At 41.4% G+C, this 22,816-nt stretch overlaps 1 protein-coding gene across 2 annotated transcripts in view; it reads left to right on the forward strand.

Moving 5' to 3' along the window:
• Positions 1-3,865: 3,865 nt before the first annotated feature.
• Positions 3,866-22,816, forward strand: part of Wdr70 (WD repeat domain 70) — a 214,400-nt gene continuing 195,449 nt past the window's right edge. The window contains exons 1-5 of one of the 2 annotated variants that reach the window (XM_070041066.1): positions 3,866-3,999; positions 4,092-4,157; positions 7,551-7,634; positions 12,665-12,782; positions 14,911-15,115. In XM_070041066.1, the coding sequence (XP_069897167.1) occupies positions 3,975-3,999; positions 4,092-4,157; positions 7,551-7,634; positions 12,665-12,782; positions 14,911-15,115 (498 nt within the window). In that variant the 5' untranslated portion in view covers positions 3,866-3,974. Of the gene's footprint in view, positions 4,000-4,091; positions 4,158-7,550; positions 7,635-12,664; positions 12,783-14,910; positions 15,116-22,816 lie in introns of those variants that run through there. The other variant, XM_070041067.1, reaches the window with a different exon arrangement.

Here is a 22,816-nt window from a genome sequence, read left to right on the forward strand (position 1 = left end):
TGGCTTTTGTGGTTAATCTCTTGAGATGAAATCAAACTTTGTTGTCTGAAAACAGCATATTGCACATAAGTAACTTTTTACCTTTAAAATTGCTTTCCTTCTTTGATTCACTCATTTAAGGAAGACTGATATGTAGCCAAACATTTTGCAAGTGACTTAGTCAAATAGAAGGGGACCTAATATAGTTGGAGAAAAGTCTGTACATATTTACTAGAATAAGTGAAGTTTACAATGACACGAGTGATTAGTAGGGTAAAATCAAGAAAATAGAGATTGGTGAAGAGATGTTTCAGTATACCATGTTCTAAAGCAGCTTAAGGTAAGAAAAGGTTGGTATTGTAGGGAATAAAAAGATGAAACCAGCCGGGCGCTGGTGGCTCACGCCTGTAATCCTAGCTACTCAGGAGGCTGAGATCTGAGGATCGCGGTTCAAAGCCAGCCCGGGCAGGAGAGACCGTGAGACTCCTATCTCCAATAAACCACCAGAAAACCGGAAGTGGCGCTGTAGCTCAAGTGGTAGAGCGCTCGCCTTGAGCTGAAGAGCTGAGGGACAGCGCCCAGGCCCAGAGTTCAAGCCCCACGACCGACAAAAAAAAAAAAACAAAAAACAAAAAACAAAAAGATAAAACCATAAAAAGTTTGGAAGTTATGCTAATAGTTTTGTTTTTTGTTTGTAGTTTTGATGCTTGGGATTCAACAGAGTTGTATTCATGTGGGTGGCTTCAAACTTTGATCCTCAGATCTCAGTCTCGGGAGACTTATGACCTCCAGAGAGAGAGAGACAATCCATTGAGGCACAGACAGTGAAAAGTGGACAAAAGTTTATTTACACACAAATACACCAGAAAGAGGTCTTGAGACTACCTTGTCCTGGGCTAGATACCCAGAACCAAGAGCAGCCTCAACCACCGAATCTCCAAGCCTGCAATAGGCAGTCCTGACCCCCTGACCTTTAGTAGTTGGTCTGTAAACCATCAGCTAGTCGGTCTGCAAACCTCTGACCTCCAAAGCTCCAAAGTCCAAGGGGAAGGCGTTTTCCCTTTCTTCCCTTCCTCCTTCTCTGCAGGCTTTTCCACTCTCCACAGGTCTGCTCTGCTCTGGGAGGATGGTCCCAAATGGCCTCCAGAGGAGGCCCAGGATGACCTCCAAAGGAGGCCCCAAATGGCCCCTCGAGGAGGCCCCGAATGGCTTCCTCTCGAGGCTTGTCCTGTCCTCCACAGGCCTTCCTGCTCTGCTCTGGCAGGCTTTCCCTCCTGCTGACTCTTATTCCACTCCTACTACTCTCCTTCCTCTGCATTAACTCTGCACTAACCTCCCTCCAACCTCTCCTCAGGACTCCCAGTTACCTCCCAGTGACTGTTTTCCTCTGGACTGCTCCTGGTATCCTGGTCTCCTCCAGTCTCCTCCGGACTCCCCCCTTCTCAGGATGAGTCCAGGTGTCCTCCGGACTCCTCCCTCCCGACTGTTTTCCCCCTAACCTCTCCTAACCTCCCCTCAGGACTCAGGTTTTTCTCCTACTCTCCCGGGCCTCGGAGCAGGCCACCTATATATGCCCTGACAGGCTGCACCCCTCCCCCACTAATGGTTTCAAGCCCCCATTCATGCTCCTCCCCCAAGCTGCTCCTGTTCAATCCCAATAGGCACACCCTGCCCCTTTCCGTGGCATGCCCCGCCCCTTCCGGGACATGGCACGCCCCTCTGGAGGTGCCCCATGAGGTCTGCCTCTTGATGCCACGCCCCCTCCAGCAGGCCTGGGGCCCCGTGGGTTATTACACTGATAGCTACAATTACAGGCATGAGCCGCTGGCACCAGGACATAGGTTGCTAGTTTTCCTAAGTTCACAAAGGATATGCCTAATGTCGGTGGCTCACTCCTATAATTCTAGCAACTCGGGAGTCTGAGATCTGAAGATTGTGGTTTGAAATCAGGCAGGCCTGGCAGGAAAGCCCATGAATCTCTTATCACCATTTAACCAGCAAAATGCCAGAAGTGGAGTTGTGGCTCAAGTAACAGTGTGCCAGCCTTGAGTGAAAAAGCAGGGATGGTGCTCAGGCATGGAATTCAAGCCCCAGTACTCGCACAAATTATGACCTCCAAAGCTGGAGACAATCCATCGAGGCACGGTTAAAGGAGACAAAAATTTTTTTTTTTTTTTTTTTTTTTGTCGGTCGTGGGGCTTCAAGCTGAACTCTGGGCCTGGGCACTGTTCCTCAGCTCTTCAGCTCAAGGCGAGTGCTCTACCACTTGAGCTACAGCGCCACTTCCGGTTTTCTGGTGGTTTATTAGAGATAGGAGTCTCACGGTCTCTCCTGCCCGGGCTGGCTTTGAACCGCGATCCTCAGATCTCAGCCTCCTGAGTAGCTAGGATTACAGGCGTGAGCCACCAGCGCCTGGCTGGAGACAAAAAATTTTATTCACACTATTTACACCAGAAGGGAGGCCTGCAGCTACCTTGTCCTAGGCTAGATTCCCAGAACCAAGAGCAGCCTCCACCACGGGACCTCCATGCCTCCAATGGGCAGCCCCGACCGTTATCAGTCGGTTTGCAAACCTCCAACCCCAGACCTCCAAAGCTCAAAGCTCCAAATCTCCAAAGGGGAAGGCTTTTCCTTTCTTTCTTTCCTTCTTCTCTGCAGGCTTCCCCACTCTCCACAGACCTGCCCTGCTCTGCTCCCGCAGGCTTTCCCCTCCTGTTGTCTCTGTCTCTCCACTCCCCCTTTGCCTACATATAGGCTGCGCCCCTCCCACACTCCAATGGGACTAATGGTTATTTCTGTCTAAACGGTTTCCAACTGCCATTTATGTCCCTCCCCCCAAGCTGCCCATTGTCCAATCACTTCTGGACCACTTGCCATGTGGGGCTCGACGCCCCACCCCCTCCAGCAGCACACCCTGCCTCCTTTCCGTGGCATGCTCCGCCCCTCCAGGGCACACCTGGTGGGACCATTTCAGCCTCTTGATGCTCCGCCATCCCCTCTTCCCCCCCAAGTGGGCCGGGCCACCGGGCCAAGCTGATTATCAGGGTCCCCCTGCTTATTACAGCACACACAGACACATACAAATCAAACCCAGCATAAACTGGAATTGTAGTAGATCTGTGAATTAAATGTTTTGGATATTTTGCTGTACAAACTGATTGCTAAGTCAGTGGCAATCTTGAGTTATTGGCAGGTGCTACTGAGAGTTTTATGACTAGTCGCTTGGCTACTCAGGTCTTTTTGGTTTCCTCTTGAGAGTGCTGGAAATTCTTAAAATCTCCTCCTTAAAATATACTCAATAAAGAAGTGGTGCTGTGTCTCAAATGGTAGAGCACTAGCCTGGACCTGAAGAGCTGAGGGACAGCGCCCAAGCCCAGAGTTCAAGCACCAAGACTGACAAAAACCAAAACCAAAACCGAAAAAAACCCCAAATGGCTGGGAATGTGGCTTACTGGTAGAGTGTTTGCTAGGATGCATGAAGCTCTGTGTTCCATTCCTCAGTACCCCATAAACAGAGAAAGCCCAAAGTGGAGCTGTTCCTCAAGTGGTAGAGTGCTAGTCTTGTGCAAAAGACAGTGCGTGGGCTCTGAGTTCAAGCCCCAGGACTGGCAAAACCAAACCAAACCAAAAAAACCTCAATAAGTAGACACTGTGGGAATGTCATTATAAAGAAGGACAAAAAGGGAAAAATCTCTTTAGAATTGTAGAACTATCGCCTTGGCAGAGAAAGTACCTTAAAAACGCAAGAATTTAGAGAAAATGCAGTTTAGTTTTCTCTCTACTGGATTGAATTGGGAGGCCTGGGCGGCCTCGCCAGCACTTCCCCGCCCAACCGCTAGGGCGGCGGCCTTCCGGAAGCCTCAGTTTCTTTCGCGGAGGGCGCCGTTCTTGGCGGGACGCCGACGCTCAGCGGCGACACTTCCGTTCAGGTTTGCCGGGAAGCTGAAGCTGTGGTGTGGACTGCTTTTGCTGGGCGTTCCGCACTCCCGAGAGTCATGGAGCCGCCGGCGTCCGGCGAAGGTAGGTTCTCCTTGAGGTGAGCCCCGCGGGCGGGCCGTGCGTGGCGGAGCCGAGACGCCGCACTAACGGATGCTCTTTCCTTGTCTTGATAGTGCCAGGTTCGGACGCGTCGGGGCCCGACCCGCAGCTGGCCGTCACCATGGGCTTCACGGGGTTCGGTGAGTGGTGGACCCTTTGGCGAGGTTTAAGCGCCGGCGGGAGCCCGGGGTGGCTTAACTGCACCTGCTGACCCCTCCGCATCTCTCTAGCTGCGCGTAAACCTTGTAGTTCTTACCTGTAGTGCCTATCTGTTGAAGCCAGTTCACTTAGGGGACACTTTGAGACCAGGATTGATTGCTTTGAGTCCTCGAGTCCTCGAAGAGGTGGTCCTTTTGCTACAAATGATCCCTGGAGGGAGAAGAGAGGGGGAAGGGGGAGGAAAGAGGGACATGGGAGATGGAGAAGCCAAGAGAAGGAATCTGTCTCTGTGCTCAACACGGTTTGTTACAGGGTGAGGTATTTTCCTCTCTGGCTGTCCCTTAGCGCCTTAGGATATTTGCATTACTCTCATCTTCCCTCCTTCAGATTCAAACCAACTGAGCTGCCTTAAATCGTTCTCATGCTCTGAATCTGTGTGACTTCTGCTATAATAATTAAGTTCTCTGATTAGAATGGGCCAACTAATGTAGTCTTCACATTTTAAACTACAAAGTCCCTGTTCCATGTAGTGGAACTTTTTATTTTTTTCAGGCCTCAGGCCTTAAGGTAGGGATATCCTCTGTTCTGCTTAGTTAAGGTACTAGGGTTGTTTAAAGGGGTGGGGATTTAGATAAATTAGAAAAGGTTGATTAAGAAGGTTGATTGGGAAAAAAAGGAAGTTGGTTGGTCACTGGAAGAATTTAAGCACTACTAATTAAAAATTATAAATTTGGGATTGGGAATGTGGCTTAGTGGTAGCGTTCTTAACTAACATGCATAAAGCCCTGGGTTCGATTTCTCTGTACCACATAAACAGAAAAGGCTGGAAGTGGTGCTGTGGCTCAATTGGTAGAGTGCTAGCCTTGAGCAAAAGAAGCGTAGAGACAGTGCCCAGGCCCTGAATTCAAGACCCAGGATTGACAAAAATAAAAAAAATAAAAAAATCTGATATGTAATTTTTTTTCCCCTTCGGTTGTGGGGCTTGAACTCTGGACCTGGGTGCTATCCCAGACCTCTTCAGCTTAAGGTGAGAGCTCTACCACTTGAGCCACAGTGCCACTTCCGGCTTTCTGGTGGTTGAATGTATATGAGAGTCTCATATACATTCCTGCCAGGGCTGGTTTTGATGGGGATCCTCAGATCTTAGCCTCCTGAGTAGCTAAGATTACAGGCAGCCACCAGTGCCGGGCTTGAATTTGTAACTTTGAGTGACTCAAAAAGTTTTGAATTTCAGACAGCTATGTACCATTGTGGTATCAAACTCAGGGGCCTGAGGCAAGGTTGTTGTGAGTACACAGCCATCCTGGGCCTCATAGCAAAATGATTGTCTTAAAAACAAAAAAGTTAGAAATGTTAGAATTTATAGGTAGAAACTTTTGAATAGAGTCCCAGGGACACAACAGCTAGGATGAGAATTGACAAGTAAGTGAGTTCTCATCAAAGTGAGTTCTGCACAGTTAAGGACATAATTACTAAACTAGAAAGACAGCCAAACAACTGAAAACGATCTTTACCAGCAATATATTACACAAAAGCCTAATATCCAATACTTACAAGGAGCTCAAGAAACTAACCCTTTCCAAACCTAATAGACCAATCACTAAATAGACAAGGGAGCTAAAGAGACACTTCTTAGAAGAGGAGGTAAGAATGGCAAAGAAACACATAAGGAAATGCTCATCATCCCTGGCCATAAAGGAAATGTAAATCAAAACAATTCTGAGATTCCATCTCATCCCAGTAGGATTGGCCAACGTTGTGAATTCAAACAAGAACAAATGTTGGTGGTGATGTGGGAAAAAAGGAACTCTACTGCACTTCTGTGGGAATATAAACTAGTCTAATCATTCTAGAAAACGTCTGGAGGTTCCTCAATAAACTAAACATAGACCTTCCCTGTGACCCAGCCATACCATTCCTAGGTATCTACCCTGAACATCATGAGCCAGGATATAATAAGGAAACCTGCACATCTATGTTCATTGCTGCACTGTTCACAATAGCCAAGATATGGAAACAGCCCAGATGCCCCACAATAGATGAGTGAATCCAAAAAATGTGGTACCTGTATACAATGGAATTTTTTTCCTTTTTTTTGGGTCCAGTCGTGGGGCCTGAACTCTGGGGCCTGGGCGCTGTCCCTCAGCTCTTCAGCTCAAGGCTAGCGCTCTACCACTTGAGCCACAGTGCCACTTCCAGCTTTTTTCTTTTTGCTTATGTGGTGCTGAGGAATCGAACCCAGGGCCTCATGCATGCAAGGCAAGCGCTCTACCACTGAGCCACCTTCCCAGCCCCCTACAATGGAATTTTATACATCCATTTGGAAGAAAAAAATGTCATTTGCAGGGAAATGGATGGAACTAGAACAAATCATGAGGTAAGCCAAGCTCAGAGAGACAAACAGCACATGTTCTCTAGATACACACAATGAGACCAATAGAGGATACTCTTAGGAGAGAAACACAAAGGCACAATGCCTAAATGTCTCTTCAGATTTATATAAAGTTATATATATATATATATATATATATATATATATATATATATTAAAATGAATTCCAAGATATAGAAATAAAAGACTTTTTTTTTTAGTCTTTGATGATTCTGTCTTTACCTTTTGTCTGGTGTATTCACATATTTATCTTTAGGAGAGTGGGGTGGAGGGCACAGAACTCAAGGGAAAAAGGGTGAAAATGGGCAGCAATGGAGCTTACTGGACATAGGAGGGAGAGACTGAGAGAATGAGGGAATAGAAGACACTATGAAAGGAAGTGTAGTCATTACCTGACTCATGTAATTCTAATCCATCTGTGCATCACCTCTATATTAACAATAAATTAATTAAAATTTTTGTGTTTCAGTAAAAAAAAATCTGTGTAAATATTCCCAAATGCAAACATTTCTGAAATCTGCTTGTTTTGGTATTAAGCATTTTGGGTAAGGAATATTCAGCCAATACTTAGTAATGAGAATGTCATAAAAATTCTCTGTAATCTCTGCTTTCTTCCTTAGTATTTTATGATTATCTTGAAGAATGTTATAAAATTGGCAAATGGAGTAGTCTTACATTAGTTGTTAAGTATTGCATATCTAAAGATTTTTGTCGGGCTGGGAAGGTGGCTCAGTGGTAGAGCGCTTGCCTTGCATGCCTGAGGCCCTGAGTTCCATTCCTCAGCACCATGTAAGCAAAAAGAAAAAAGCCGGAAGTGGCGCTGTGGCTCAAGTGGTAGAGTACTAGCCTTGAGCTGAAGAGCTGAAGGACAGCGCCCAGGCCCAGAGTTCAGGCCCCATGACCGGACCCAAAAAGAAAAAAAAAAAGATTTTTGTCAGCTTTTTCTAAGGTAATCATAGTCTACCACTTCTTCCTGTTTTAGGGAAAAAAGCTCGCACATTTGACTTGGAAGCAATGTTTGAGCAAACTCGAAGAACAGCTGTGGAAAGAAGTCGGAAAACATTGGGTAAGATTTTTTTTTTAAACTTAAGTATGTGTAAAGTTTACAGAGGCACATTGACAGTTACAAGCCAGAAAAACATTTTTCAAAATTGGTGAAAGATCATATGTGCTGGTTCCAGTTGAAGCAGATATGGAGGATTAAAAAAAAATCCTAAAATTTGTATATATGTAGGATAAGATTTATATAGTGTGTTCTGTGAACATGCTTTTTTTTTTAGAATTAAATACACTTCTCAGTTAAAGTATTAGTTTCTCTTCTCTTGACTTTGTCTGTCATCTCATGTTTTTCTTTCCTGCTTATAGCAAAACCAGTGGCCGTGCTAGTGATGTCTCTCAGAGCTGTATACACAACCATCTGTTGACTCAGATAGTGTAGAAAACTTGATTTTTTTGTGAGTATGTATGACTGCTTCTCAGTAACACACAATTCTTATTAAATTAGGCTCTCAAGATCTTTTTGCTCACGGTATGCTTGAACTGTGATCATCTTGTTCTCACCCTGCTGAGTAGTTAGTGCAAGCATCAATGCCCAATGCCCGGAGTTCAAGCCCTGCAACTGACAAAAAAAAAAAAAAAAAATCCAGTGGAGTACAGGTGTGAAATAGGCCTATGCCTAACTGAATACCTTTCTTTTATTTCTTTTTTGTTTGTTTGTTTTTGGTCAGTCATGGGGCTTCAACTCCGGGTCTGGGCGCTGTCCCTGATCTCTTTAGCTCAAGGCGAGTGGTCTCCCACTTGAGCCACTGTGCCACTTTCAGTTTTCTGGTGGCTTATTGGAGTTAAGAGTCTCAGGACTTTCCTGCCTGGGCTGGCTTTGAACCTTGATCCTCAGATCTCAGCCTCATGAGTAGCTAGGATTACAGGTATGAACCACTGGTGCTCTGCTGTTTTTACTTAGTATTCTTTGTCATTGAATGGACTTAAGATTAGTTTATGAAAGTGATAGTCCCATAAATTGTTATAAATAAAATGAAATGAAACATTTTAACAAGATTTAAGTTTTAAGGATTTAAAATGTAAGGATATTGTGGTTAGAAAACATAACAGTTTTAGTAATTTTACCATCTTTACATTTTATCTTATTCCTAGTTAAGAATTTGCTATAGTTGGGGCTGGGAAGGTGGCTCAGTGGTAGAGCGCTTGCCTTGCATGCATGAGGCCCTGGGTTCGATTCCTCAGCACCACATAAGCAAAAAGAAAAAAGCCAAAGTGGCTCTGTGGCTCAAGTGGTAGAGCGCTAGCCTTGAGCTGAAGAGCTGAGGGACAGCGCCCAGGCCCAGAGTTCAGGCCCCACGACCGGACCCAAAAAAAAAAAAAGAATTTGCTATAGTGATTGAGTCTGAAATTTTCAGGTGCTAACTAAATTCATTTGAAGCTGAAGTTTGTGTGAATGATAGATAAAATGAGACATGTTAGTGTGGATAGTTTGCTCTTAACATTGGTAAAAGTTGCATCCATGTAGTATGCTTTTTTTTTTTTTTATTGTAAAGATGCTATACAGAGGGTTACAGTTACATGAGTGAGGTAATGAGTATACTTCCTCTTGAACATTGTTACCCCCTCCATTGTTTTCCCCCTACTATCCCTTCCCTCCCTACTTTCCCCGAGGTTCTTTTTTTTTTGATTGTGATTAAGTGATTACATAATTTCTGGAATTTCACAGTATTGTGGAATAATGATGCTCATTTAAATTCACAAGTTCATTCTAACTTTCCTGGAGCAAATTGTCTATCACAATCTATAACATATAACAGTGTTCACATGTTATACACCATACATGTGGTCAGCAGCATGGGGATATTTAGTAGTGGTTTGACCAGATGAGAGTGGGAGTTCTTTGTTTCTTAAGTATCACCTAACATTTTGGATTTAGCATCCACTTATCAGGGAGACCATGTACCGTTTGTCCCTTCGCTCTAGGCTTACCTCGCTCAACATGATTCCTTCTAGCTCCATCCATTTCCCTGCAAATGCCATTATTTTGTCATTTATAATGGCTGCATAATACTCCATTGTGTATAGATACCACAATTTTTGGATCCATTCATCTGTGGTGGGGCATCTGGGTTGTTTCCATATCCTAGCTATTGTGAACAGTGCTGCAATAAACATGGAGGTGCACGTGTCCTTGTATATTGGTTCCTGTTGTTCAGGGTAGATGCCTAGAAGTGGTATGACTGGGTCGTAAGGGAGGTCAATCTTTAGCTTTCTAAGGACCCTCCAGACTGCTTTCCAAAGTGGTTGTATGAGTGTACATTCCCACCAGCAGTGTAATAGCGTTCCTCTTTCTCCACATCCCCTCCAGCATTTGTCGTTGGCTGATTTGTGGATGTGGGCATATAGTTGCTTTTTACAGAAATGCTTATCTGAAACTAATAAGTATTTGAAAATAGAGGATGCTAATCTGATGGAAAAATAATGGAGCCTGAAAGGCTGGTGGCTCACACCTGTAATCCTATCTACTTAGGAGGCTGAGATCTGAGGATTGCTGTTCAAAGCCAGCCCAGGCAGGAAAGTCCAGGAGATTCTTTATCTCCAGTTAATCACCAGAAAACCAGAAGTGTCTCTGTGGCTCTTAGCTTGAGCTGAAGAGCTGAGGGACAGTGTCCAGGCCCAGAGTTCAAGCCCCATGACCAACAATAAAAATAAAATAAGAGTCTGGGAAGGTGGCTCAGTGGTAGACTGCTTGCCTGCATGTATTAGGCCCTGGGTTCAATTCCTTAGCACCACATGAGCAGAAAAAGCCAGAAGTAGCGCTGTGGCTCAAGTGGTAGGATGCTAGCCTTGAGCTGAAGAGCTGAGGGACAGCACCCAGATACCCAGAGTTCAAGCCCCATGGCCGGCCAAAATAAAATAAAATAAAATGAAATGATGTGTGTAAGGAAACTCCCACTTCCCATAGACCTACTTTCTGGCCTAGTTGGCCATGCCTGCGCAGTAGGTGAGGCATCTCCCATTTCTGGTCCCCGATGATATAAAAGCCTCCAAGGAGCCACACTGTGCCATTTTCTCCCTTTCCCCATGAGAACTTGGCCTTGTGAGCTCTGCTGGCAATAAATCTTATCTTCTACTTGACTTTTGTCTATGCGGTCTTTTGGCTTACTTTTTGCCTGGGTTACATTTCCCTTTCAATTTGTTTGGGAACATAAAAGATGTTGGGATCAAGTTACTGTACTCTTGTAAAGGTAAGAGCAAAAAGAACTATTTTCATTGTACTTGGCTTTACATTGGTTAAGAATGAAGCTGTTGGGGCAGGGAGGGTGGCTCAGCGGTAGAATGTTTGCCTTGCATGCATGAGGCCCTGTGTTTGATTCCTCAGCACCACATAAGCAGAAAAAGCTGGAAGTAGGGCTGACACTCAAATGGTAGAGTGCTAGCCTTCAACTGAAGAGCTGAGGGACAGCGCCCAGGCCTAGAGTTCAGGCCCCATGACTGACCAAAAAAGAAAAAGAAAAAAAAAAAAGAATGAAGCTGTTGACTCTCACAGGGTACTTAAAATTTGCTGAATTCTGTTCAGCTTTTTTTTGTGTTAGCCCATAATGATAAAAAATTTTTTTTACAGTTTCTTTTTCCCTACTTTTTTTTTTATTGCTCTAGTGAAGCAGGAGGTGACATTATTTGAAATGACTAAATTCTTGATAGTGGAAGCACAATTTTTTATACAAGAATTAAGAGATTCTTCATTAGAATGTCTCATTAAAATGAGACAAGTGATTTGTACTGTTATCCTCCAATGAGAAATTTTAATGATCTGGTCATGGTTTCTGAATAGTCTTTTGTAAAAACAAACAGTAAAGGGCATAGTTTATAACCCTTTAAACAGAGAAGCCAGTTTTTTTTTTTTAAATAAGGCATATACTATATATATATATATATATATATTATATATATATAAGTTATATAAGATGCTTGTTGGCTTATTTTACTTTTTTTTCTTTTTTCTTTGCCAGTCCTGCAGCTTGAACTCAGATCCTGGACACTGTCCTTGAGCCTCTCCTTGCTCAAGGCTAGTCCTCTACCACTTGAGCCACAGCACCACTTCTGACTTTTTCTGTTTATGTGGTACTGAGGAATTGAACCCAGTACTAGGGCTTGAACTCTACACCTGGGCACTCCCTCAACTTTTTCACTCAAGGCACTCTACCACTTTAGACACAGCTTCACTCCTGGCTTTTTGGTGGTGAATTGGAATATCATGGACTTTATTCCCCAGGTTTCAAACTGCTATCCTTAGATCTCAACTTCCTGAATAGCTAGAATTATAGGTTTGAGCCACTAACACCTGACCTAGAAGTTTAAAGTGTCATATTCAAAGATGATCATATAGTCAGGAAAGGAGAACTGTTGATTATTTCTGTTTATTAATAAAATATACATCCAATGGACTTCCCATTATATCTTCCTAGCCAGTATAATATAGCAAGTACTTTCTAAAAACAGCCATTTATAGGACAGTACATTTTGTCTTGGAATCAAACTTAACACCTTCTCTGGGCACAAAAGAACCCGGCACTGACTGAAGTACAATGCTACCCCTAGAGAAAATTCTTTTTTTTTGTCGGTCATGGGATTTGAACTCTGGGCCTAGGTGCGTCCTTCAGCTCTTCAGCTCAAGGTGAGTGCTCTACTACTTGAGCCACAGCGCCACTTCCGGTTTTCTGGTGGTTTATTGGAGATAAGAGTTTCACGGACTTTCTGCCCGGGCTGGCTTTGAACCACGATCCTCAGATCTCAGCCTCCTGAGTAGTTAGGATAACAGGCCCGAGCCACTGGCACCCGGCTGTGTTAAACACACTTAAGTCTTGTGTGTGTGTGTGTGTGTGTGTGTGTGTGTGTGTGTGTGTGTGTGTGTGTGTGTGTGTGTGTGTGTGTGTGTGTGTGTGTGTGTGTGTGTGTGTGTGTGTGTGTGTGTGTGTGTGTGTGTGTGTGTGTGTGTTGTGTGTGTGTGAGAGAGAGAGAGAGAGAGGGTTAATTTTCAGATCAACACTAATTTTGAAGTCTCTAATTGTTGGAAACTTAAAAATATATTTTTAGAAGCAAGAGAAAAAGAGGAAGAAATGAACAGAGAGAAAGAATTAAGAAGACAAAATGAAGATATTGAACCAACACCATCAGGCTCAAATGCAGTCAGAGATTGTTCAAAGCCATCAAGGTAAATAATTTTTCTCTAAAAGTTTTGATTATGGTATCATTTTCTAGATCTTCTAAACACAGTTTAGGCAGAAGTTCTAATAAAAAGCTTGTATAAGCCAGGTGCCTATGGCTTATGCTTGTAAGTCTAGATACTCAGGGGGCTGAGATCAGAAGATCAAGGTTTGAAGCCATATTAGGCAGAATAGTCTGTGAAACTTTTCTCTCCAAATAACCACCAAAAAGCTGGAAGTGGAGCTGTGGCTCAAGTCTTGAGAACTAGCCTTGAGCATAAAAACTCAGGTACAGGAAGTGGTGCTGTAGCTCAAGTGGTAGAGTGCTCACCTTGAGCTGTGCCCAAGCCCAGAGTTCAAGCCCCACGACCGACAAAAAACAAAAACAAAACAAAACAAAAACCTCAGGTACAGCTCTCAGGCTGAGTCTTGAGAACTAGCCTTGAGTCTTGAGAAGTAGCCTTGAGCATAAAAACTCAGGTACAGCTCTCAGGCTGAGTTCAAGCTTCAATACCAACACACACACACACACACGCACGCACGCACGCATGCACTCTCTGCCCCCTCTCTCTCCCTTTCTCCCCTCTCTCTCTCCTCTCTGTCTCTCCATATGATGTGCCCTAGAGTAAGTTAAGATACATTTAATCTTGACAAACTTGAATAAGCACTAAGCACTAGTTTTAATTTTAGAATATGTATTGAAACATTTTAAGAGTAATATTTTTTCATTTTTGTCTTATTTTCTTGATTTATCCACTTAAAGATAATAAAAAATGATTGTTTAAGAGTTAATTGTAGGGCTGGGAAGGTGGCTCAGTGATAGAGTGCTTGTCTTGTATGCATGAGGCCCTGGGTTTGATTCCTCAGCACCACATAAGCAGAAAAAGCCAGAAGTGGCACTGTGGCTCAAGTGGTAGAGTGCTAGCCTTGAGCTTAAGAGCTGAGGGATAGCGCCCAGGCCCAGAGTTCAGGCCTCCGACCAAAAAAAAAAAAAACAACCCAGAGTAATTTTACTTCAGCTTTTTTGTTGGATTGTGATTGGGTTTAAATATACTTAGTAGAGGCATTCATTATATCAGTTACTTTCACTATATGGGCCTAGTGTTTCAAAGTTTTTCTATTATAATAGTTTATTAATGTTCTAATAATATGAATATTCTAATAATACTCTTTTCTTCTGCTTTTTGTATTTCTTTTTGTGCCCCTATTGAGGCTTGAACTAAGACCTTCAGTCTTCCTTAGCTTTTTTATTCAAAGCTGGCTTTTACTACCTGAGCCATACTACTTCTTGCCTCTTTTGCTAGTATATTGGATTTGTCTGCTTGCATTGGCTTTTAACTGTGATTGTTAGGTCTCAGCCTCTTGATTAGCTGTGATTACAGGTGTCAGACTCTGGTATCTGGCTCTTCTGTCTTTTTATAAGTGATAATGATTTAATGAGCCTTTAACATGTATTTGTTATGATACTATCTTTGACTTTAAGTTATGTATGAGTATGATAACTAGTTAAATATGTTTTTTTTTATGGGGGGGGCTATCCTGAGGCTTGAACTCAGGGCTTAGATACTGTCCCTGAGCCTCTTTGTGTTCAAACCTAGTGCTTTACCACTTGAGCCACAGCACCACTTCCAGCTTTTTCTGAGTAGTTTATTGGAGATAAGAGTCTCATGGACTTTTCTGCCTAAGCTGGCTTTGAACTGCAATCCTCAGATCTCAGCCTCCTGAGTAGCTTGGATATAGGCATTGAGCCACTGACACCTGGCTAAAGTTTTTTTTTTTTTTTAGCTTAATATAAAATTAAAACCTGAATTATATATTTAATATTTGAATTACAAACTTAAACTTATTAAAAGGAGAGGCAAACTGGGTTCCAGTGGCTCATTTCCCAGCTACTCAGGAGACTGAGATCTGAGGATGATAGTTCAGAGCCAGCCTGGCCAATTAACCACCAGAAAGCTAGAAGTGGCACAATGGCTCAAGTGGTAGAGCTCTTGCCTTGAGCTGAAGAGCTGAGGGACAGAGCCCAGGCCTATGACAGACTGATTAAAAAAAAAAAGGAGTGGCAAGATTTCCTTTCACTTGAAAGGCAAAGAGTAAATCAACAGAAGCAAAGAGTTTCTGTTTTTATGTTTTCAGGGATACAAGCAGCAGTGAAAGTGAAGACAGTTCTGATTCTTCTGATGATGAGTTAATTGGCCCTCCTTTGCCCCCTAAAGTGGTAGGAGAATCAAGTAATCTTATGGAAGAGAATATCCTTGGTCCTTTACCTCCACCTCTTGGTGAAGAAGGAGATGATGATGATGATGATGATGATGATGATGAAGATGATGATGAAGAGGAAGTAAGTATTTAGTGGTAATGTAAGAATTTAGAGTAATATTGTCTATAAAGTAGTATAGAGATCAGTGTTCTGCTAGTTGTTAATCATGAGTTGAATGAAATTAAAAGACAAAACCCCCAAAGCCTGACAGCACTTGTTTAAAAGAACCTTATGAAGAAGGAAGTATAACTCAAAAACAGTAAATGGAAGCCCACATCTGTAATTAATCCTCGCTACTCAGTATAAGCATCAGGATTATCCACAGCTCAAGGCCAGTTTGGGCAAAAATTTGTGAGACCATCAGAGCCAACAAAATCTGGTTCAGTGGTACAGGCTTGTCTTCCAAGTTATATGTGAAGTGTAAATAGGAGGATTTTGGTCCAGGCCAAGCTGGCAAAATCAATACCCTAGTCTCAAAATAATGAAAGCAAAAACTGGCGTGTCTCAGATGGTAGAGTACCTGCCTGGCAAAGGTCCAAGACTGTCAAATAAGTAAATAAGTGAGTAAGTAAGCAAGTAATTAATAAATAGATAAGTAAATGAAGAGAGGAAGCGATTAATAAAACTTATTAAACTTATGCATTAAGTATATACATATAAGCTACAATGAATAAATTTAGGAATACATTAAAACAAAGTAGATCTAAAGTTAGTAAGAATAAAGTGGAAGATTGTAGAATAAGGTCAGAGTTTCTTTTTACGCCCTTTAATTTGGGAGGTTTGTTGGGATATTAGTTAAATTTATGTTTAAGGTCAAGCCGGGTGCCAGTGGCTCATGCCTGTAATCCTAGCTACTCAGGAGGCTGAGATCTGAGGATCAGGGTTCAAATCCAGTCCAGGCAGGAAAGTCTGTGAGATGTTTTTTTTGTTGGTTGTGGGGCTTGAACTCTGGGCCTGGGTTCTGTCCTTCAGCTCTTCAGCTCAAGGATAGTGCTCTACCACTTGATCCACAGTACAACTTCTGACTTTTTTTGCTTTTGTGGTGCTGAGGAATTGAACCCAGGGCCTCATGCATGCAAGGCAAGCACTCTATCACTGAGCCACCTTCCCAACCCTTTTTTTCTTTGGTTGGATTTGGAAGTGGTGCTTGGCTCAAGCGGTAGAGGACTTGCCTTGAGCTAAAGGGCTGAGGGAGAGCAATGAGGCCCAGAGTTCAAGCCCGATGACCAACAAAATCAACAACAACAACAAAATTGTGTTTAAGGTCATTAAGCCAGTTATGATTAAAGCATAGAAATAAGATATATGGGCTGGGAAGGTGGCTCAGTGGTAGAGCACTTGCCTTGCATGCTCGATTCCTCAGCATCACATAAGAAAAAAAGCCGGAAGTGATGCTGTGGCTCAAGTGGTAGAGTGCTAGCCTTGAGCTAAAGAGCTGAAGGACAGCGCCCAGGCCCAGAGTTCAGGCCCCACAACTGGACCCCCCCAAAAAAAAAACAACAGAAAAAAAACAAAGATGTATGACCTCCAAATTAGTAAAAGGAAAAAAATGTGGTACTTCGTGTATGTGATACCTATATTAAACACTTTCCTCCTCTGGGCTGGAGGAGTGGTTCAAGTGATATAGTGCCTGATAGTACTGACAAAAATACAACCGTCAACCTTTTACTTTCCTTATGTAACAACTTATTTTCAATAGTAAAATAAGAAATTAATAAAAACAAAGGTAAGAAAAAAATGGCTTTTTTTGAGTGTTGGTCCTGGGTCTTGAGCTCATAGTCATTCCTGAGTTCTTTTTGCTCAGGGCTAGTGCTCTGCTACCTGAACCATAGCTCCACTTCAGTTTTTTTGGTGGTTAATTGGAGATAAGAATCTCAAAGATTTGCCTTCTGGGGCTGGTTTCAAACTGTGATCCTCAGATCTTAGTCTCCTGAGTAGTTAGGATTATAGGTGTGAGCCACTGATGACCAGCTGGAAAAATGTCTTTTTATGTGCCAGTCCTGGGGCATGGGTGCCAGTCCTGGGGCCTAGTTGCTGTCCTTGAGCTTTTATATCCAAGGCTAGTGCCCTACTACAGCCATAGTTCCACTTCTGGCTTTTTGTGGTTAATTAGAGGTAAATCCCTCATGGACTTTTCTGCCAGGCTGGCCCTGAACTGTGATCATCAGATCTCAGCCTCCTAAGTAGTTAGGATTACAAGTATGAGCCACCAGTGCCCAGCTTAAAATTAGAATTCTTGAACAAGAATATTTCTATTCAGTGTTCAGGATATGAAACTTGTCAATTTATGTTTGTTTAGAGCTGACTAAATAAAGCTTTTAATTTAAATTTTGTAAATCTTTCTTTCCTATAAAATAATAGGGATTTGTGTGTGTGTATGTATGCCAGTGTATGTGTGTTCATGTGCTTACTTGTGTGTGTATATAAGGAAGCAAAACAAGGTTAAGTTGGCTGATCTCATTAAATATCTTGTTTTATAATAAATTAAAAAAATCTCAATGTTGGCTGTTTTTTTTTCCCTCTCAAGATTAATTGTACCTTTTAAATATCTTTCACTGAAATATTTTCACTAAAATCTCTATTATAAAAATGCATCATGGGTCTGGGAAGGTGGCTCAGTGGTAGAGTGCTTGCCTTGCACACATAAATCCCTGGGTTCTATTCCTTAGCACCACATAAGCAGAAAAAGCTAGCCTTGAGCTGAAGAACTGAGGGACAGCAGGCCCAGAGTTCAGTCCTCACAACCGACCAAAAAAAAAAAAAGCATCATTTTCTTTTTTTTTTTTGGTCGGTCGTGGGGCTTGAACTCTGGGCCTGGGCGCTGTCCCTCAGCTCTTCAGCTCAAGGCGAGCGCTCTACCACTTGAGCTACAGCGCCACTTCCGGTTTTCTGGTGGTTTATTGGAGATAGGAGTCTCACGGTCTTTCCTGCCCTGGCTGGCTTTGAACCGCGATCCTCAGATCTCAGCCTCCTGAGTAGCTAGGATTACAGTTGTGAGCCACCAGCGCCCGGCAAAAGCATCATTTTCTATTTGGTTAAAACTTTCAAAGTTTTCTTCTGGGAAAATCAGAGAGAATGGCTAACTTATGGTAAAATTACCATTAGAGAATCTATTACTTTAGAATTTTATTGCTTTAGACTTAATTGCTTTTTGAATTCTTTTGCCAGATTCATCTACCTTCTTTTTTTTCTTCTGGCTTTTATCAAAAGCACAATTGAAATTTTTTTGTGTGTTTATAATTATTTATTGTTATTTTGCTATTTAAATGCAGAAGCATATATATGGCAGGGATTGATTTACAAAATTAGGTTCAAAGTAAACATTCATGATTCTGAACTATTAAAAATGTGTTCATGAGTATGATTGATACATACCTTATAACTGGAAATTCCCCAAATTAAGAGATTAATACTAAAAGTAAAATATAGTAACTGAAGTTTACATATATATATGTATATGTTTTCTTGTATCTGTACTAGAGCTTGCATTTAGGGCGTGGACAATGTCCCTGAGCTTTTTTGAGCACTCTACCACCTTAGCTGTAGTTCCAGTTTTTGCTTTTTTTGGTGGTTAATTGGCTTTCCTGCCAAGTCTGGCTTGGAACTACAGTGCTCAGATCTCATCCTTTATGTAACTAGAGTTACAGGTGTGCACCATTGGCACCCAGCTTTATATGTATAGTCTTAACACTTAACAGTGGTTACAGCAAAGAAAAAAAATACCAACAGAAAACACACTTTATAAACATGTATTGTTTGGAAGTGCCACACACATAAAGATACATCTTTTGTTGATTTTATTGTTTAGACTTATTTATTTATTCATTTTTTATTTTTATTTTTGTCAGTGTGGGGCTTGAACTCTGGGCTTGGGCATTCTCCCTTCGCTCTTCAGCTCAAGGGGAGCTCTCTATCATTTGAGCCACAGCGCCACTTCCGGTTTTCTAGTAGTTTATTGGAGATAAGAGTCTCACAGACTTTCCTGCCCGGGCTGGCTTTGAACCATGATCCTCAGATCTCAGCCTCCTGAGTAGCTAGGATTATAGCCGTGAGCCACCCGGTACCCAGCTTAGACTTATTTATTTAATGTATTTATTTTTGTGGTGATGTGGATTGAACCTAGCTTGTGCATGTTCTACAGACACTGTAACATGGAATTAGGTCCCCTCCCCTAATTGTTTATGTTATTGCTTTATGTTCTGTACTGAAGAGGCATCATTTATTTATTTATTTATTACAATAATGAGGCTTAAATTCAGGTCTTGCAATCCTGAAATGCTAGGCATTTACTCTGCCACTGGGCCAAGTCTTAAGCATTTTTGCTCTGGTAATTTTTAGTAGTTTTCTGACTTCTTTCCAAGGCCAGCTTGGATCTCAGCCCAGCCTGGATCTCAGTCCTCCTACACAATTCCTGCCATAGCTGGGATGACACATGTGTACCAATACAATGAATTTTTTCTGTTGAGATGGGTACTCACAAACTTTTTTGCCTAGGCTGGTCTGAAACCAAGATTCTCCTGATTTCAGCCACTTCATGACTAGGATTATAGCTGTAAGTGGCTAGCCAGCAGATAACTCACCCTTTTATTTTCTTTCTCACTTCTCTTGATATGCTATCAATGAAAATTCAGCCATTCCAGTAAAAGGCAAAAAAGGAGGAAATAGAAAATCTTGGACACTACAAAATTATGTTTTGTTGTGCATTGTTGGGGTAAGTCATATCATGTGTAGGAAGTGTTTAGAAGTAACAAAGATATGTTCCTAATTCAGATTCACATTTCATAAAGATCAGATCTTTGACTTGGATACTACAAAATAAGATAGTTGGAACAAATCTAATTATATCAGTATTCAAAATAGATGGAAACAGGCTAAATTTGCCACTTTCTTTGATTGAATTAAATTATTAAGTTTAGTATTATTACCTGTTTAATAATATTAAACAGAAAGATTGAAAGTAAAGGAATAGAATACATGTATATAGCTGTGTGTGTGGTTGAAATGAGTGCTAAGCAAATAGGAAACCTTGTGTTCAAATCCCATTACTGGTAAAAAATTATATATTGCAGAAAAATACCAAAAGTTAGCTGTTGATAGAAAATTGATAGCAAAATAATCTTTTTGTGTGTGTGCCAGTAACAAGCAAAGTAATCTTAGCATTATAGTTTTAATTAGTTTTAAGAGTGACATACTAACTAGAACTATTTACTCTATAGAAATGTTAGGCAGTTTTAAAACTCGATGTATTAAATACAGAATTTCAGTGTCTAAAGTAAAACATGGTAGAATTACAAGAACAGGACAACTGCACAATCACAATTGGAAGCTCAGAGATAAACTAAGATAAATTAGTACGAAATATAGATTTGAGTAATACAAATAAGTTTGATACATTGGACATGTGTAGAACCCTCATTTGGAATTTTATTTGTAAGCATACATTGATAATTAAAACAGATGTCTAGGCCACAAGAATGTACATTAACTGCTGTAGAACTGTGAGGAAGATGTGCTTAATTGTTTTAGGTAATTTCCAGAGTACTATGAATTGTGAGACTGTATTTTGTAAATGGACTGAATGTTGGTGTTTGGTCAAAATTCACACACTGAACTACAGTATTTGGAGATGAGGCTTCTAAGAAGTTAAGGCTAAACAAGTAAACAAGGTCCTAAGACCCTGATCCCATAGAATTAATGTCCTTATCATTTGAGACACCTTAAAATGTGTACTTCCCCTCTCCTCCCAAGGCAAGAGGAAATAGCTCTGTGGGAATATAGCAGAAGGTATTTTACAAACAAGGAAGAAACAAAATTGGGTAAATTAAACAATGGAAATTTATTTTCTCACAATTCTGGACATTAGAAGTCTGCAAAATGTGAGGCAGATTGGCTTTTGATAAGAGACAAGGAGACTGGCAAACAGAACAGATGGAGAAAAACTGAAAGCAGGCAAAACATTGCTATAGTGAGGCCCAAATATATGTAAGCACAGTTATGTTGGTGACATGTCATGTGACTAGTTCATGGCTGGGTTTTCTTGCTAGTGGGAAGATGAGGTCGATGAGATCAAAGCCACAGGTGTGAAGAAATACTTGGAGGAGGAGTAGAATTTGAGCCTTAGAGGTTACATTTTGTTCTACATTGTTGGGATAGATCATATTGAGTGTAAGAAGTGTTTTGAAGTAACAAAGATATGTTACAAATTCAGATTCAGATTTCATAAAGATCAGGCCTTTGACTTGGAACTGAAATGTGATTAAACCTAAAGTGTGGCCGTATAGAAAAGTTAAAGTAGGACTAGGTATGGATGGAGCAGAAGACAGTTTATGTTAGCCATTCATAGCTGCTAATCAAGTATATGAGGAGACTGGATTTTCTGGCTTTTATAGGATTTGTATATACTTGTTTTTGGAGGCTGGTCTACTTTTAAACAAAGTGAAAAGAAAATGCTACTAAAATTATGTGGGTAAGGCTGTTTTGTGATGTGAACTAACTCAATTTTAAAAGTGCATATACAATACTAATGCAAAGCTTATTAGTATTGTTAGCTGAAACCTTTAGAAGGGGACACAGAATGAGAGTGGGGAATCTTTATTTCTATCACGTTTTTTCCTTCTATTTTTTTCTGATTTATAGCATAGCTAGCATTTCAAAGGATAGAGAGATGGTAGGTAAAGCAGATAGCTTAAAAATTTGGTAATGTGAGGATAGCTTTGCAAAAGTCTTCCTAGATTTGAAGAAGTTACACTGAACTTAAATGAGGGCTTTTAGTTTTCAGATGGTGTGGATTGATATTTGATCAATGGAAGCCTCAGGCCTTTCTAAGTTCTGAGTGAGAATATAACTTTTTTTTTGTCAGTCATGGGGCTTGAACTCAGGGCCTGGGTTAATTGGAGATAAGAATCTCATGGACTTTCTTTCCCAGGCTGGCTTTGAACTGCAATCCTTATATCTCAGCCTCCTGAGTAGCTAGGATTACAGGTGTAAGCCACTGGCTCACGGCTAGAATAGAACTTCTTTAAACCAATGTTTCTTAATCTAAATCCAAGAATTATCTTTGGTATAATTAAAAAATACGTATGGTTAGGTTCTGCACTTTGGAGATCAGATCAGTAGAGCTGGGTAGATTCTGCCTTACCTACTATGACTATTGTACAAACAAAAGATTCCAAAGGTAATTCTGATGTCCTTCTTCTCATCCTATTATGACATTTAACTTGATTTTAGCTGGGATCATACATTAATTTACTTCCATGGATAGTTATCTTTATGTTCCATGTTTTGTGAATACTCAAGTATATAGATATTGCTTACAAAATATTGTTTCTTGAAAAGAAGAAAATGAACAGGTGTCAGTGGCTCACACCTAGCTACTTAATGGGTGGGAATCAGGAAGCCATGGTTAGTGTCCAACTTGGGCAAAAGTTCGGGAGACATCCTCTTCACTGAAGCTGGGCATGGTGGCTTGCGCTTGTCATTTAAACTTTGGGAGGACGTGTAAACAAGATTTTATCTCAAAATTAACCAGAGCAAAAAGGCTAGAGGCTTTAACAAGTGTGAAATCCAGAGCTCAAACTCTAGAATTGAAAAGCAAAAACATCCATTATACTAGTAATGAACCCACTGACCCCACTAAGAAAGAAATCAGGAACTCAGTCCTCTTCATAGTAGCCTTAGAGAATGAAATAGCTGGCAGTGAACAAGTTGGTGAAAGACAAACTAAAAAGTTCTGAAGAAAGGAAAAAATAAGTGAAGAAAGGAATTGGATACATTAGAATATGG

This window comes from Dipodomys merriami, unplaced genomic scaffold, assembly GCF_024711535.1.
Source record: "Dipodomys merriami isolate MVZ:Mamm:240054 unplaced genomic scaffold, mDipMer1.0.p SCAF_30, whole genome shotgun sequence".
Classification (NCBI taxonomy): domain Eukaryota; kingdom Metazoa; phylum Chordata; class Mammalia; order Rodentia; family Heteromyidae; genus Dipodomys; species Dipodomys merriami.